At 23.8% G+C, this 17,038-nt stretch overlaps 3 protein-coding genes across 3 annotated transcripts; all 3 read left to right on the top strand.

Annotated features, from left to right (window-relative positions):
• Positions 1-1,602: 1,602 nt before the first annotated feature.
• On the top strand, positions 1,603-5,090 carry OCT59_008301 (uncharacterized protein; the record flags this gene model as incomplete). Its single annotated transcript, XM_066142354.1, has 9 exons — positions 1,603-1,824; positions 1,890-2,291; positions 2,363-2,752; positions 2,821-3,204; positions 3,280-3,633; positions 3,716-3,887; positions 3,954-4,114; positions 4,206-4,383; positions 4,708-5,090. The coding sequence occupies 9 exons, from the start codon at positions 1,603-1,605 to the stop codon at positions 5,088-5,090; spliced, it is 2,646 nt and encodes an 881-aa protein (XP_065999243.1).
• A 1,274-nt stretch (positions 5,091-6,364) lies between these two features.
• Positions 6,365-6,676, top strand: OCT59_008300 (uncharacterized protein; the record flags this gene model as incomplete). Its single annotated transcript, XM_025327118.1, has 1 exon — positions 6,365-6,676. The coding sequence occupies one exon, from the start codon at positions 6,365-6,367 to the stop codon at positions 6,674-6,676; it is 312 nt and encodes a 103-aa protein (XP_025172884.1).
• Positions 6,677-12,071: 5,395 nt separating this feature from the next.
• OCT59_008299 (uncharacterized protein) lies at positions 12,072-16,942 on the top strand (the record flags this gene model as incomplete). Its single annotated transcript, XM_066142353.1, has 13 exons — positions 12,072-12,296; positions 12,366-12,546; positions 12,625-12,755; positions 12,832-13,227; positions 13,293-13,664; positions 13,727-14,116; positions 14,188-14,574; positions 14,645-15,022; positions 15,099-15,482; positions 15,565-15,963; positions 16,064-16,241; positions 16,365-16,490; positions 16,566-16,942. The coding sequence occupies 13 exons, from the start codon at positions 12,072-12,074 to the stop codon at positions 16,940-16,942; spliced, it is 3,924 nt and encodes a 1,307-aa protein (XP_065999242.1).
• Positions 16,943-17,038: the final 96 nt, after the last annotated feature.

Raw genomic sequence — 17,038 nt, 5'->3', positions numbered from 1 at the left:
TAAATGAGGTATAATATTCCTTTAATAATTTAAGTATTTTGATTCAATTATTTACTATTCATTTATTTATATTTCAGGCTAAAAAATATTCAACAAAAAATGAGGCATTTCATATATTGTACGGAATATCCCAGGATCCAGTTACAAATAACTATATTTTAATTCAAAATAATTCCATTAACATAACAAAATGGATTAGTAGAAATGAAAAAATTGATAATTTCATTCAAGAAATGCAATTATCAGGTATTAAATTTGAATGGATACCATACAATCAGTTTAATGAAATTAAAGAGACAGGAAAAAATAGTTCCATTACAGTATATTCAGCAATATGGATGGATGGTCCACTATATTATGATAATTTGAAAGAAGAATACACAAGATATTCAAATGAAAAAGTTGCTTTAAAATGTTTATGTAACTCACAATATTCCATTGATTTTCCAATAAATGAGGTAGTTTTTTTTAATAATATAAATGCTTTAATATATACTGTATATTTACTATTTCATTTTTCTTTATTTCAGGCTAAAAAATATTTGACAAACAATAGGGGATGTCATAAATTATTTGGAATATCTCAGGATTCAATTACAAATAACTATATTTTAGTTCAAAATAATTACATAAACATAACAAATTGGATCAGTGGGAATGAAAAAATTGATGATTTCATTCAAGAAATGCAATTAAAAATTGAACATTATAATTCAAATGCAATATTTGAATGGATACCATACAATCAGTTTAATGAAATTAAAGAGACAGGTAAAATTAGTTCTATAATGGTATATTCAGCAATATGGAAGGATGGTCCATTGCAATATATGTATGATAATTATGCAAGAGATCCAAATAAAGAAGTTGCTTTAAAATCCTTTTGTAACTTGCAATATTCCGTTGACTTTCTAATAAAAGAGGTATATTACTTCTTTAATGAATAAATATTTTTTTCTAATTTAGAATATTCATTATTTCTTTTGTTATTTTCAGGCTAAAAAATATTTAACAGTCAGTTATAGATTTCACATATTATATGGAATATCTCAGAATCCAGTTACAAAAGACTATATTTTAGTTCAAAATAATTTCATAAATATAACAAATTGGATCAGTAGAAATGAAAAAATTGATACTTTCATTCAAGAAATGCAATTTAAAAATAAGCGTCACTCAGATGCAATATTTGAATGGATATCATACAATCAGTTTAATGAAATTCAAGAGATTAGCAAATATGGTTCTATAACAGTATATTCAGCAATATGGAAGGATGGCCCATTACTTTATAATTATAAGCATTATAATTATGCAAGAGATCCAAATAAGGAAGTTGCTTTAAAATATTTACATAACTCAAAAAATAATATTGATTTTGTAATAAATAAGGTATAAAATTTTATAATTTTTTCAATACTTTCTTATTATATTAATTTTCATTTATTTTAGGTTAAAAAATATCTAGAAAATATTTGTAATAAAGGAATTTTTACTATATATGGAATATCCCAAAATCCAGATACAAATGATTATATCTTGGTTTTAAGCAATTTTTTCTGGGAAAATGAAAATGAAAAAATTGATAATTTCATTCAAGAAATGCAATCATTTTATAAAAGAGATGTAATATTTGAATGGATACCATACAGTCAGATTTATGAAATTAAAGAGATAGGCAAAAATGGTTCTATAACAGTATATTCAGCAATATGGAAGGATGGTCCACTACTTTATAGTAATTATGCAAGAGATCCAAATAAGGAAGTTGTTTTAGAATATTTACATAATTCACATAATAATATTGAATTTGTAATAAGTGAGGTATATAATTTATATAATATCTTTAATAATTTTTTGTTATAATATTAATTTCTTATTTATTTTAGGTTGAAAAATATTTAATAAATACTTATGATGATTATAAAGATATTTACATTATATATGGAATATCCCAAAATCCAGATACAAATGATTATATTTTTGTTTTAAGCAATTTTATCTGGAAAAATGGAAATAAAAAAATTGACGATTTCATTAAAAAAATGCAATTAAAAATGAAATTATATAAAACTTATTTATTTGAATGGATACCATACAATCAGCTCAATGAAATTGAAGAAACGGGTAAAAATGAATCTATAACAGTATATTCAGCAATATGGAAGGATGGTCCATTATATTATAATTATGATCATAAAAATTTTATAAGAAATTCATTAATAAATAAAAAAGTTGCTTTAAAATCTTTACATGACTCACAAAATACTATTGAATTTGTAATTAACAAGGTATATATAAATTTATATAATCTCTTTAAATACTTTTTAATTATAATATATTAATTCCTCATCTATTTAAGGCTAAAAAATATTCTTATGGTTATGAAGATATTTCTAGTGTTATATATGGAATGACCCAAAATCCAGATACAAATGATTATATTTTGGTTCTAAACAATTATATCTGGGAAAGTGGAAATGAAAAAATTGATGATCTTATTTATGAAATGCAATCATTAAGAATAGATATAAATGAAAATACAGTATTTGAATGGATACCATACAATCAACTTAATGAAATTGAAGTAATAGATAAAAGTAGTTCTATTTCAATATATTCAGCAATATGGAAGGATGGTCCATTATATTATAATAAAGATTGTAGAAATTATACAAGAGATTCAAATTTAGAAGTTGCTTTAAGATGTTTGCATAACTCACAAAATACTATTAGAATTGTAAGAAATGAGGTATAATATTTATATAAATATTCCTTTTACTTTTTTAATGCATTATATTAATCTCTTATCTATTGTAGGTTAAAAAATATTTAAGAGATGAATTTAGTAAAAAAATTTTTGATATATATGGAATATCTCAAAATCCAAATACAAATGATTATGTTTTAGTTTTAAATAATTTCATATTAGTAAGTGGAAATGAAAAAATTGATAATTTCATTCAAGAAATGCATTTTTCAGATCAAACGAATTTAATATTTGAATGGATACCTTACAATCGACTTAATGAAATTAAAGAAATAAGTAAAAATGGTTGTATAACAGTATATTCAGCAACTTGGAAGGATGGTCCATTGTATTATGATTATTTGAAAGAAGAATATACAAGAGATTCAAATGAAAAAGTTGCTTTAAAATATTTGTTTATTTCAGAAGACCCTATTGATTTCCTAATAAATGAGGTATAAATTTCCACAATTATTTGTATTAATTTTTAATAAATATATTAATTTCTTTTATTTATTATATATTACTAGGCTAAAAAATATTTAGTAACTTGTGATATATATGGAATATCTCAAGATTTAAATACAAATAATTATATTTTAGTTCTTACATGGGCAAGTGGAAATGAAAAAATTGATGATTTCATTCGAGAAATGAATACATATGAAGATACAGTAATTGAATGGATACCATATGATCAACTTAATGAAATTAAAGAAATTGGCAAAAATAGTTCTATTTCAATATATTCTGCAATATGGAAGGATGGTCCATTGTATTATGATGACCAAAATAGTAATGATTATACAAGGGATCCAAGCAAAGAAGTTTCTTTAAAATATTTACAAAACACACAGAATTCCGTTGAATCCCTAATAAAAGAGGTATACCGTTTTTCTTAAATATTTTAAATACTTTTTTAATTTAATAAATTAACTATGATTATCTTTTTTATTTATATTTCAGGCTAAAAAATATTTAACAAAAAATGGAGCATTTATGTTATTGTATGGAATATCTCAAAATCCAAATACAAATGATTATATTTTAATCAAGAATAATTACTTAAATATAGCAAATTGGATTAGTAGGAATGAAAAAATTGATGATTTCATTCAAGAAATGCAATTAAAGATAGGTAGCTATGAAGATATAGTATTTGAATGGATACCATACAATCAGTTTAATAATATCAACGAAATAGGTAAAGGTGGTTTTGCTATAGTATATTCTGCAAATTGGAAAGATGGTCCATTAGAATATGTTGCTGATGAAAAAACATATAAAAGGAATGATCCAAATAAAGTAATTGCCTTAAAATGTTTACATAATTCACAAAATATTACCAACAAATTTTTAAATGAGGTACGAAATTTTTTGAAAAATTATTTGTAATGATGAATTTAATTTAGTAAGTAATATATTATCTTTTATTTCAATCAATTTATTTTAATAGGCTAAAGAATATTCAATGACTAAGGGAAGTAATATCACTAATATATATGGAATATCTCAAAATCCGGATACAGAAGATTATATTTTGGTTCTTGGTTATGCAAAGGATGGAAATTTTAATAATTGGATGAATGAAAATTATGAATATTTCATCTGGCAAAATAAAGTGTCTGTATTACGTAAGATTATTAATGGTCTTACAGAAATCCATCAAAAACAAATAGTTCATCGTGATTTTCATTCTGGAAATATATTATTTTTAAGTAGTATAGATGATTTTAGCAATTGTATATTAATTTCGGATATGGGATTATGTGGAGAAGTTGGTAATGTAGATGAAAAAAATATTTATGGAGTTATGCCTTATGTAGCTCCTGAAGTACTAAGAGGAAAAGCCTTTACTCAAGCAGCAGATATCTATAGTTTTGGTATGATAATGTATTTTATTGCAACTGGAAGACAACCTTTTTACAATCGTGCACATGATAAATTTCTTGCATTAGATATTTGTAATGGAAATAGACCTGAATTAAATGAGCCAGAAGCACCAAAATGTTATATTGATTTAATGAAAAGGTGTTGGGATTCAAATCCTAACAATAGACCAAGTATTATTGAAATGAATGAATTAATTTTATCATTTTATAAATCTTATGGAGGGGATATTTTTATAGTAGAAAATGAAGAAATTGAAATACAATTTAAGGAAGCAGAGGAATACAGAAAAGCAAATGCAAATCCTTCATCCATTAAAGATTATCAAGCAGCTACTCATCCACAGGCTATTTATATATCTCGATTACTTAACCCTTTTACAAAGGACCTTCCAAAATATAATGATGATGATGATGATTATAACTCTGAATGTTTAGATTGCAAAATTTAATTTAGTTTATATGAGGTACATTACAATTAATTGAGAATGTTATACATTACATTTATAAAAGTGATTTATAATATAATGTTTTATGTTATCATTTACTCAAACTGTTTATATAGATTATTTAGTGCTGTAAATTGTTAATGTAAATTTTATTTTTATAAATAAAATTGAGAAAATTAAATAAATAATTTTGACAATCAAGATAATAACCTATTTAATTCATATACCAAAAATGCTTTGAAGCTATTAAAGCTATAAAAAAAGGGGGAAGTAAATATGCTATATGATCGATAACAAACAATTTTTTTCTTTTTGAGAGATGCATAATTTATTATTTATATACATGTTGCATTAGACTACTATTTTTTTTTAAATCATCCCAATAATGATACTGTCAGTTTGATGGGACTCTTCATGCAATTTTATAATAAACTCCTGCTACTATCCAATAGTAATATGAAATAACCACCAACAAAAATAGCGAATAACTGGTAATTATCAAATTTTAATAAATTTGTATTTATAACTTTCTAGTTTACACGTAATATTGACAAATTCAAGTTCTAGTAATCTTTTCTCTTCTACCCAAACATTCGCCAAATTTTCTTTGTAAAGTATACCTTCGCTCATTTCATTTAGAGCGTGATCTGTTACATTCATATAGACATATTAGTATCACGAACAATTAGAAAATTTCAAGAAATTTTTGTATATTATATTCATAAGAAATTAAGCAAAAATCACGAGGATTGGACGTCAACTGATTTCTTTTCCTTGTACCAAATTTCAATTTCTATCAATTTTTCGTGGATTTATTGATACTTTTCGAGCAAAGAGAGGTATTTACAAATGTTTTTTAAGGGAATTGAGAAAAAAACAAATAAATTATATTTTTTAATGGTAAGCATTGGTCATGACCAAGAATAAAAAACATATATAGTTTTAATAGATCAACAAAATGAATTGCATAATTTTCTGAAACAATAAAGTAAAAACATGTAAGACTAATCCTTTAGCTGTACTTGCTAATCAAACAGCAGCCTGCAAGGCAAATACAAATCTCGTTACGAAAGAAGGAAATTGTTGAACGGAGAAAGGTGCTAGTACTGAAGAAAAAAACGATTGTCGATTTTTCAGAACTACCCCAAGAGCACCCCAAAAAATTCTGCGTAAATCATGTGATCATCACATATCACATGATTGAAAGATTAAAGAGTTACGTAATTTACAAATAAATTAAACTTTTATTACTAAAGTTTCGCTTTTCCACTTTCAATATGGATATTGTAACTACTATTAATTTACAAAAATGTAAAAAATGTCAAAAAAATTTACCTCTAGAAGCTTTCATTAATGAAAATACTCAGCAAATTAAAACTTGTAATATATGTCGTCATAAAGCTACTTTGCAATATAAACAATCTAATCAATCTAACACAGAGGTAGGACTTTTAACTCTAGAAGAAATGTCAAAACAACTATTTGAAAGAATTTTAGAAATCAACACTAATGAATATTTAGAAAATGATTTAACTAGTAGAATAGATTTTAATTGCAATGTTTCAAAAATTTATTCGACCACGTCTTGATTTGGTAATTTATATTCTTCTTATTCGTTTAATTCCACATCATCAACAACAATATAATAAATATTTATGTGGTTGGGAAAAACTTTCATGGTGAAAAGATTTAAAAGGGAATGGAATAATTTGCAAAAAAAGAAATTAATAATAAGTATGAAAGACAGATTACAAATTCACGCACTTGGAAAGATCATAATAAACAGAAGTGATTTATTTTGTAGATAGGCAGTGAATTAATAAATTTATGAAATATTTTCTTTTTTAAAAGTAATAGAGTAATAAAGTTTTTCTTTAAAAGTTTCATAATAAAATACTTTAATTTTTTTGAATATCAGAATTTTTTTTATATAAATTTTAATCTCAATCATGTGATATGTGATGATCACATGATTTACGCAGAATTTTTTGGGGTAGTTATTTTTCATTTGACCATAATCATAAATTTACACGTGATATTATGAAAGTTACATCATCTGATTCCTGAATATTTCTATAAAACCTGATTGTAGTAAAAAATTTCTATAATAGATTATGATAATAAGTTTCTCAACTTTGAATTTAATTAGTATCCTTAATAATGAATGCGAAAAGTTAATGGAAATACGAAAATTATATTAGCGGTATTTGCTACTACCTTTTATTGAAAAAATTATTTTTTTAAAAAAGAAATAAATAATAATATTTATATACACATATTTTTTGTTGGGTTACGAATGGTGAAACGTAACCAGAAACCAGATTCTTTTTTTACTAATTAGATTATAATAAATAAATTGATTAAACAGTTAGCTAGTGACAGGAGTTAATTAAGAAATAAAAAGTTTAATTCATCCAAATATTAAAAAAAATTTATTTATTTATAATTTTAAGTATATCTGTAATATAAAGAAATTTTTCTTCAAAGCTTGCTAAGACAATATTAGAGCATAAAGTTCCTTAGTTATAATCATTTTTATTTCATTACAACAAATACAAAATTCTGTCCTACAATAAAATTTAAATTCTATATTCACTAAATTATTGAGAATTTTACATCCTTTACATTGGATTTTTTTTTCTTTTTTGAATGAATCTCTCTTATTATTTAGTATATTTGTTCTTAAACTAATTTGACAAAATTCTTTCAACTCTAATCCATGTAAAGAACCAATATAATGAAAATTATATACTGTAGGTTATTGATATTACATTTGAAGCCGATATTGGCGAATATATAGATCATGTGGGCAATGATACCATAAAATTCAAAATATTCAGAATTTTTAGTCATTGATGTACAGATTTATAATTACTAGTCCGAAGGGCCTACGCTTGATGACGTCATTTCCAGATGTTCGTGTAATTCCAAATCATGCAAGACCCTTTTCTATTATTTAAAAAAAATCCTCTTACGTTAGTAGTTGTAGCATTAAGAATTTATGTATTTAACAAGTGTGTTTTTTTTTTGACTTTGTCTATTTTAGTTTTTTGACCAATCAGTAAGACTAATGTCGAAATATCATATTTTCTGTTTTTTAATATGGCTGCAACAAAATTTTCTCGGCGTAATTTCACCTTCATGTGACAATATAGGAAAAGTCGTCAGTGACCCATTTTTTGATGTGTTTATCCTGTTTATTTATCACTCAATGGTCAAAAATCACGTGACACCAATTTTTTAATGATACCGCAAGGTAGTTTCAAATGCTCCATTTTTTTTATATTCAGTATCACGCTTTTATTATTTTCAATATGTAATCATAAATACACTTACATAGTCTAAGCAAGTAAATGTTTAACAAATGGGAACTACTTACTAATAATTAATAGTCAAAAAAAATTTATTTATATAAATCACAAGTCAACATACATTATTTTTGTGTAATTATAATTTTTATTAAATAAACTTTGTTTATTAATTTTGTTAAGGAAAAAAAAATATAAATATAAAAAAAGTGACATCATCGCAGCAATCACGCCGATCCAAGACCTTCAAAACCTGAAGTTTGTTAAAAAAAATTCAAGAAAAAAATTATTAATGAATTAAAAAAAATATTCCGAATTGAAAAATATGTCTACCATAAATCCACAATGGTAAAAGCATTCATTGCATCCTAAAAAAATGAAAAGAAAATTGAAAAAATATTTAGTAAAAATTAAATAGAAAAAAATTCCCAAATGAAGAAGAAATTCTGAATGGTGCTTGCTGTATCACAGTAAACCAATCCAAGACTTCAGAACCTAAAAGAAAAATTTAAAAAAAAAATCAAAGGAAATAAGCATTAGTAAATTAAAAAAAAGAATGTAAATTGATGCTTACCAGGGTACGGCAGTGGTAAGTATATCATCTGATTTGTGAGTTCCCAGCCCTAAAAGATGAAAAGAAAAATAAAATAAATAAAAACAAACTTTTTGCTTCGATACTTTCCAATTAAAAGTCCAAGAAATGAATTATACCTACAAAGTAAATGAAAAAAAAAGATTAAAAGTTGTAATACAAATAAACTTTAAATAAATAAAAAGTCACTTAAATCTTACCTACCAAAAGTCCAAAGAAGTTAATTAAAGCTGCTAACTAAAAAAAACTTAGATAAATACAATTCTTCAAAAGAAGTTTTGAAACTTACATGCCCAAAGTCTAAGGAATTAAAATAAAGTCAAAGGAATCAATACCAATATCTATAGATAGAAAAAAAAGAAAAGAAGGATTTCTAAAAAAAATGATTTTGAAGCGTAACACTTTGAAATCATATGACTTGTTATATGTGGCAACCGATTATATTACTGTAAAATCAATATTTATTATGGTAATTAAAATGATTAAAATTTTGGTCAATGTTATAATGTTATATCAATTACTAAGTAGACCAATTTTTAAAAATATCAAAATTTTGTTTTTAATTTTTACAAGAGAATGATTATTAATTTTTCATCATCTAATTTATTGTTTTGTCATAATAAGATCACAAATTAAATTTATCGATCAAATTTTTTTATAACGTAATTCTATGATCTTATTTTTGATTTTTTTTAAAAAAAATAAAAAAATACCTTTTAATGTAATGGGTGGGCCTTGGTTTTAAATTTAGTATTAAGAAACGAACAGAACGAACGAAATTTTAATGTTAATGTTAACGTTAACAATAAAATTTGTTCTCATCAGATTTCCGCCAATCATCATTTAGTCATGCTTACATAATATATTTTTCCATTATCTCGAAATTGACTTTTCCTTTTTTAATGCATTGTACCACTCTAACGGCCATCTAATTTTAAGTGTTTTCAACAATTACCTTGTGAAGCTTTCTGATTGTAGGTTTGTAAAAAATTGGAAGCTAATTAAAGCGGAATAAAACTCAATTTGCTGTAAATTTGATTAATTTATTACTAATATGTAAATAAGTCCTCAATATACATTCATTATTGCAATCTCTCGATGGACAAAAACTTATCTAGAACCATGGTTAAATTTGATTTTTAATTTTAATGCTTTAAAAGTGAAAGTTTAGAACGTGAAAATATACAAAATAATAGGTCATCAGAATTTTATGAAAGTAGATATTCCAGCTGGAATAATCTTGAAATTACAGCACTTGAAAGAAGTGCTTTTATAATTGTTCCCAAAGCACGAATAACTTAAAGAATAGCCAATAACCTCTTTCCAATCTAACGTCTATTAAATAATGACATACATTTACCCAAATAGTTTATAAATTAAAAAAAAAAATTTTAATTTTATTTAACAATTGTAAAATAATAATTTTTTTGAGGATAAAGGTAGCAGTTATGTAGTGGTAGTGGTGGCGAACTCTTGATTTACATGGTTAATTGTAAGATAAACATATAGAATTCTAACTAAAATATATATTAATAAATACTCTAACAAGTAACAATATAATCAATTGTAACACAAAAAAATAACAAAAGGTGATTAGTATCAAATTTAGTTAAAGTAAAACAACCTAAATAGCTTTAAATACATGACTTTGTTTTATTCCAATTATATTAATAAATGAATATTTAAATTGAGAAATAAAGGTATTAAGATAATAAAAATGTGTTTTATTATTATTTTCATTATTAGCATAGAGAAATATATGGTCTTTATTGATAATGTACGGAAATCATTTGACATCACTTGAATAATTAATTTAAACTATATTTCAGATTGTAAAATTTTATAAATTTAAAAAGAAATTGTTTCGGGAGAGTCTTTATGAAAATTAAGGTTTACCACGCTGATCTGATTTCCACATTTGAAGGTTATACCAGGCAACCACTTTTCTGACACTGACACTCTTTGTCCGATAACTATTGCCTGACATGACGGACATTTTCTTGACAAACATCTATCAAAAATGATTTAAAAAGTGATTTACCAAAAAAAATAACGAAATTAATGAAAAAAAAATTATTTAGTTTATATTAACTCTATTTAATATCATCTTTTGTTAAAGTATCAAAAGACGTTATCTCCAAGGACAAGAAGATGTATGCATCTAATAATTAAATCAGCAACAGTAAGTATATAAACTATAAATAATGATGTGTAATTCTTGTGTTAATTAGATAAATTTTCGTAAAATGGACAATATAATATTTTGATGGCCAAACAAAATCAGCATGATAGTAGCATGACCCTGTGATAATATACAAAGCTAAACTTAATTTTATTTTTTGTGCTACATGATCAACATCGATCCAACCATTTTTAATTGTATAAAAAAATTTCTAAGAAGCTTACGTGATAAGTACGTAAGCTATTTGACAAATTTTGTACTACATAAATTTTTTTTTTTAAAAAAAAATTTTATTCAAGAAAATTTTGGGCTTTTGATACAATGTTTTCTCCAAACATACCTGTAACAAAAGATAATATTCAGAAATGTTTAGAAACTGACTTTATAAATTGGTCCAGCGGAAATGATAAAATTGATAATTTCATTCAGGAAATGCAACTAAAAATAAATCACCATGAAGACATTATAATCGAATGGATACCATACAATCAGTTTAATAAAATTAAAGAAACATGCAAAAATAGTTCTATAACAGTATATTCAGCAATATGGATGGATGGTCCATTATATTATAATTATAACTATACTAATAGTTATACAAGAAATCCAAATGAAGAAGTTGCTTTAAAATATTTTTGTACCTTACAATATTCTATTGATTTTCTAATAAATGAGGTATAATATTTCTTATTAATAATTAAATTTTTAATTTGATATATTTACCATGTCATTTGTCTATATTTCAGGCTAAAAAATATTCAACAAAAAATAAGGCATTTCATATATTGTACGGAATATCCCAGGATCCAGTTACAGATAACTATATTTTAATTCAAAATAATTCCATTAACGTAACAAATTGTATCAGTAAAAATGAAAAAATTGATAATTTCATTCAAGAAATGCAATTATCAGGTATTAAATTCGAATGGATACCATACAATCAGTTTAACGAAATCAAAGAGACAGGCATAAATGGTTCCATTACAGTAAATTCAGCAATATGGATGGATGGTCCATTATATTATGATTATTTGAAGGAAGAATATACAAGAAATTCAAATAAAAAAGTTGCTTTAAAATGTTTATGTAACTCACAATATTCCATTGATTTTCTAATAAATGAGGTAGATTTCTTTAATAATCTAAATATTTTTTAATTTACATATTTATTATTTCATTTTTCTTTATTTCAGGCTAAAAAATATTTAACAAACAAAGGTGAATTTCATAAGTTGTTTGGAATATCTCAGGATTCAATTACAAATAACTATATTTTAGTTCAAAACAATTCCATAAACATAACAAATTGGATCAGTGGAAATGAAAAAATTGATGATTTCATTCAAGAAATGCAATTAAAAATTGATACTGATGGTATTAGTATAATCGAATGGATACCATATAATAAGTTTAATGAAATTAAAGAAACATGCAAAAATGGTTCTATAACAGTATATTCAGCAATATGGAAGGATGGTCCATTGCAATATAATTATAGTAAATGCGTAAGAGATCCAAATAAGGAAGTTGCTTTAAAATGTTTTTGTAACTTTCAATATTCCATTGACTTTCTAATAAAAGAGGTATATTACTTCTTTAATGTATAACTATTTTTTTTTCTAATTTAGTATATTCATTATTTCTTTTGTTTATTTTCAGGCTAAAAAATATTCAACAAAAAATAAGGCATTTCATATATTATATGGAATATCCCAGAATCCAGTTACAAATGACTATATTTTAGTTCAAAATAATTCCATAAACATAACAAATTGGATCAGTAGAAATGAAAAAATTGATACTTTCATTCAAGAAATGCAATTTAAAAATAAGAATTACCTAAATGTAGTATTTGAATGGATATCATACAATCAGTTTAATGGAATTAAAGAGACAGGCAAAAATGGATCTATAACAGTATATTCAGCAATATGGAAGGATGGTCCATTATATTATAGTAGAGATTATTGTAATTATATAAGAGCTCCAAATAAAAAAATTGCTTTAAAATATCTACATAACTCAAAAAATACTATTGATTTTGTAATAAATAAGGTATAAAATTTATGTGATTTCTTCAATACTTTTTATTATAATATATTAATTTTCATTTATTTTAGGTTGAAAAATACCTAGCAAATATTTGTAATAAAGCTATTTTCACTATATATGGAATATCCCAAAATCCAGATACAAATGATTATATTTTGGTTCTAAGCAATTTTTTCTGGGAAAATGGAAACAAAGAAATTGATAATTTTATTCAAGAAATGCAATCATTTTATACACCAAATGTAATATTTGAATGGATACCATACAATCAGATTTATGAAATTAAAGAGACAGGCAAAAATGGTTCTATAACAGTATATTCAGCAATATGGAAGGATGGTCCACTACTTTATAGTAATTATGAAAGAGATCCAAATAAGAAAGTTGTTTTAAAATATTTACATAATTCACATAGTACTATTGAATTTGTAATGAATGAGGTATATAATTATATAATATCTTTAATACTTTTTACTATAATATTAATTTCTTATTAATTTAGGCTAATAAATATTCTTATAAATATGAAGATATTTATATTATATATGGAATATCCCAAAATCCAGATACAAATGATTATATTTTTGTTTTAAGCAATATTATCTGGGAAAGTGGAAATAAAAAAATTGATGATTTCATTAAAAAAATGCAATTAGAAATGAAATTATATAAAACTTATTTATTTGAATGGATACCATACAATCAGCTCAATGAAATTGAAGAAACAGGTAAAAATGAATCTATAACAGTATATTCAGCAATATGGAAGGATGGTCCATTATATTATAATTATGATCATAAAAATTTTATAAGAGATTCATTAATAAATAAAAAAGTTGCTTTAAAATCTTTACATGACTCACAAAATACTATTGAATTTGTAATTAACAAGGTATATATAAATTTATATAATCTCTTTAAATACTTTTTAATTATAATATATTAATTCCTCATCTATTTAAGGCTGAAGAATATTCTTATGGTTATGAAGATATTTCTGTTATATATGGAATATCCCAAAATCCAGATACAAATGATTATATTTTGGTTCTAAACAATTATATCTGGGAAAGTGGAAATGAAAAAATTGATGATCTTATTTATGAAATGCAATCATTAAGAATAGATATAAATGAAAATACAGTATTTGAATGGATACCATACAATCAACTTAATGAAATTGAAGTAATAGATAAAAGTAGTTCTATTTCAATATATTCAGCAATATGGAAGGATGGTCCATTATATTATAATAAAGATTGTAGAAATTATACAAGAGATTCAAATTTAGAAGTTGCTTTAAGATGTTTGCATGGTTCACAAAATACTATTGAAATTGTAAGAAATGAGGTATATAATTTATACAGATATTTTTAGTAATTTTTTTATGCATTATATTAATTTCTCATATATTATATAGGCTGAAAAATATTTAATAAATAAATTTAGTAAAGAAATATTTGATATATATGGAATATCTCAAAATCTAAATACAAATGATTATATTTTAGTTTTAAATAATTTTATGTCAGTGAGCGAAAATAAAAAAATTGATAATTTCATTCAAGAAATAAATTATAATACAAATATGATATTTGAATGGATACCTTATAATCGACTTAATGAAATTAAAAAAGTAAGTGAAAATGATTTGATAACAGTATATTCGGCAATATGGAAGGATGGTCCAATATATTATAATAATTTGAAAGATAAATATACAAGGTATTCAAATGAAAAAGTTGCTTTAAAATATTTGCATAGTTCAGAGAACTCCATTGATTTCCTAAAAAATGAGGTATAATTTTTTACAATTATTTATTATTTTTTAATAAAATACTAAATTAATTTCTTTATTTATGATATATTACTAGGCTGAAAAATATTTAGCAACAAAATTTGAAAGAGTAATTTGTGACATATACGGAATATCTCAAAATTTGAATACTAATGATTATATTTTAGTTATTGCATGGGCAAGTGGAAATGAAAATATTGATGATTTCATTAAAGAAATGCAATTAAAAATGAGTACATATAAAGATTCAGTATTTGAATGGGTACCATACGATCAACTTAATGAAATTAATGAAATTGGCAAAAATACTTCTATTTCAATATATTCAGCAATATGGAAGGATGGTCCATTATATTATGATGACCAAAATAGCATTGATTATACAAGGGATCCAAACAAAGAAGTCTCTTTAAAATATTTACAAAACACACAGAATTCCGTTGAATCCCTAATAAAAGAGGTATAACGTTTTTCTTAAATATTTTTAAATGCTTTTTAATTTAATAAATTAACTATGATGATCTTTTTTATTTATATTTCAGGCTAAAAAATATTTAACAAAAAATGGAGCATTTATGTTATTGTATGGAATATCTCAAAATCCAAATACAAATGATTATATTTTAATCAAGAATAATTACTTAAATTTAGCAAATTGGATCAGTGGAAATGAAAAAATTGATGATTTTATTCAAGAAATGCAATTAAAGATAGATAGCTATGAAGATATAGTATTTGAATGGATACCATACAATCAGTTTAATAATATTAACGAAATAGGTAAAGGTGGTTTTGCTATAGTATATTCTGCAAATTGGAAAGATGGTCCATTAGAATATGTTGCTGATGAAAAAACATATAAAAGGAATGATCCAAATAAAGTAATTGCCTTAAAATGTTTACATAATTCACAAAATATTAACAACAAATTTTTAAATGAGGTATGAAATTTTTTGAAAAATTATTTGCAATGAATTTTTTTTTGAATTTAATTTAGTAAGTAATATATTATCTTTTATTTTAATCAATTTATTTTAATAGGCTAAAGAATATTCAATAACTAAGGGAAGTAATATCACTAATATATATGGAATATCTCAAAATCCGGATACAGAAGATTTTATTTTGGTTCTTGATTATGCAAAGGATGGAAATTTTAATAATTGGATGAATGAAAATTATGAATATTTCATCTGGCAAAATAAAGTGTCTGTATTACGTAAGATTATTAATGGTCTTACTGAAATCCATCAAAAACAAATAGTTCATCGTGATTTTCATTCTGGAAATATATTATTTTTAAGTAGTATAGATGATTTTAGTAATTTTATATTAATTTCAGATATGGGATTATGTGGAGAAGTTGGTAATGTAGACGAAAAAAATATTTATGGAGTTATGCCTTATGTAGCTCCTGAAGTATTAAGAGGAAAGGCCTTTACTCAAGCAGCAGATATCTATAGTTTTGGTATGATAATGTATTTTATTGCAACTGGAAGACAACCTTTTTACAATCGTGCACATGATAAATTTCTTGCATTAGATATTTGTAATGGAAATAGACCTGAATTAAATGAGCCAGAAGCACCAAAATGTTATATTGATTTGATGAAAAGGTGCTTAGATTCAAATCCTAACAATAGACCAAGTATTATTGAAATAAATGAATCAATTTTATCATTTCATAAGTCTTATGGAGGGGATATTTTCATAGTAGAAAATGAAGAAATTGAAATACAATTTAAGGAAGCAGAGGAATACAGAAAAGCAAATGCAAATCCATCATCCATTAAAGATTATCAAGCAGCTACTCATCTACAGGCTATTTATATATCTCGATTACTTAACCCTTTTACAAAGGATCTTCCAATGTATAATGATGATGAATATATCTCTGAATGCTTAGATTGCAAAATTTAGATAAATTTAAATTGGTACATTACAAATAATTAAGAAAGTTATAAAATTACATTTACAATAATTTACAATATATGTTTTAAATTATTTAACACTCAA

This window comes from Rhizophagus irregularis, chromosome 16 (genome assembly GCF_026210795.1).
Source record: "Rhizophagus irregularis chromosome 16, complete sequence".
NCBI classification, from domain to species: Eukaryota; Fungi; Glomeromycota; class Glomeromycetes; order Glomerales; family Glomeraceae; genus Rhizophagus; species Rhizophagus irregularis.
The sequence above is the reverse complement of the archived record's forward strand: the minus strand, read 5'-3'. Positions and strand labels throughout refer to the sequence as shown.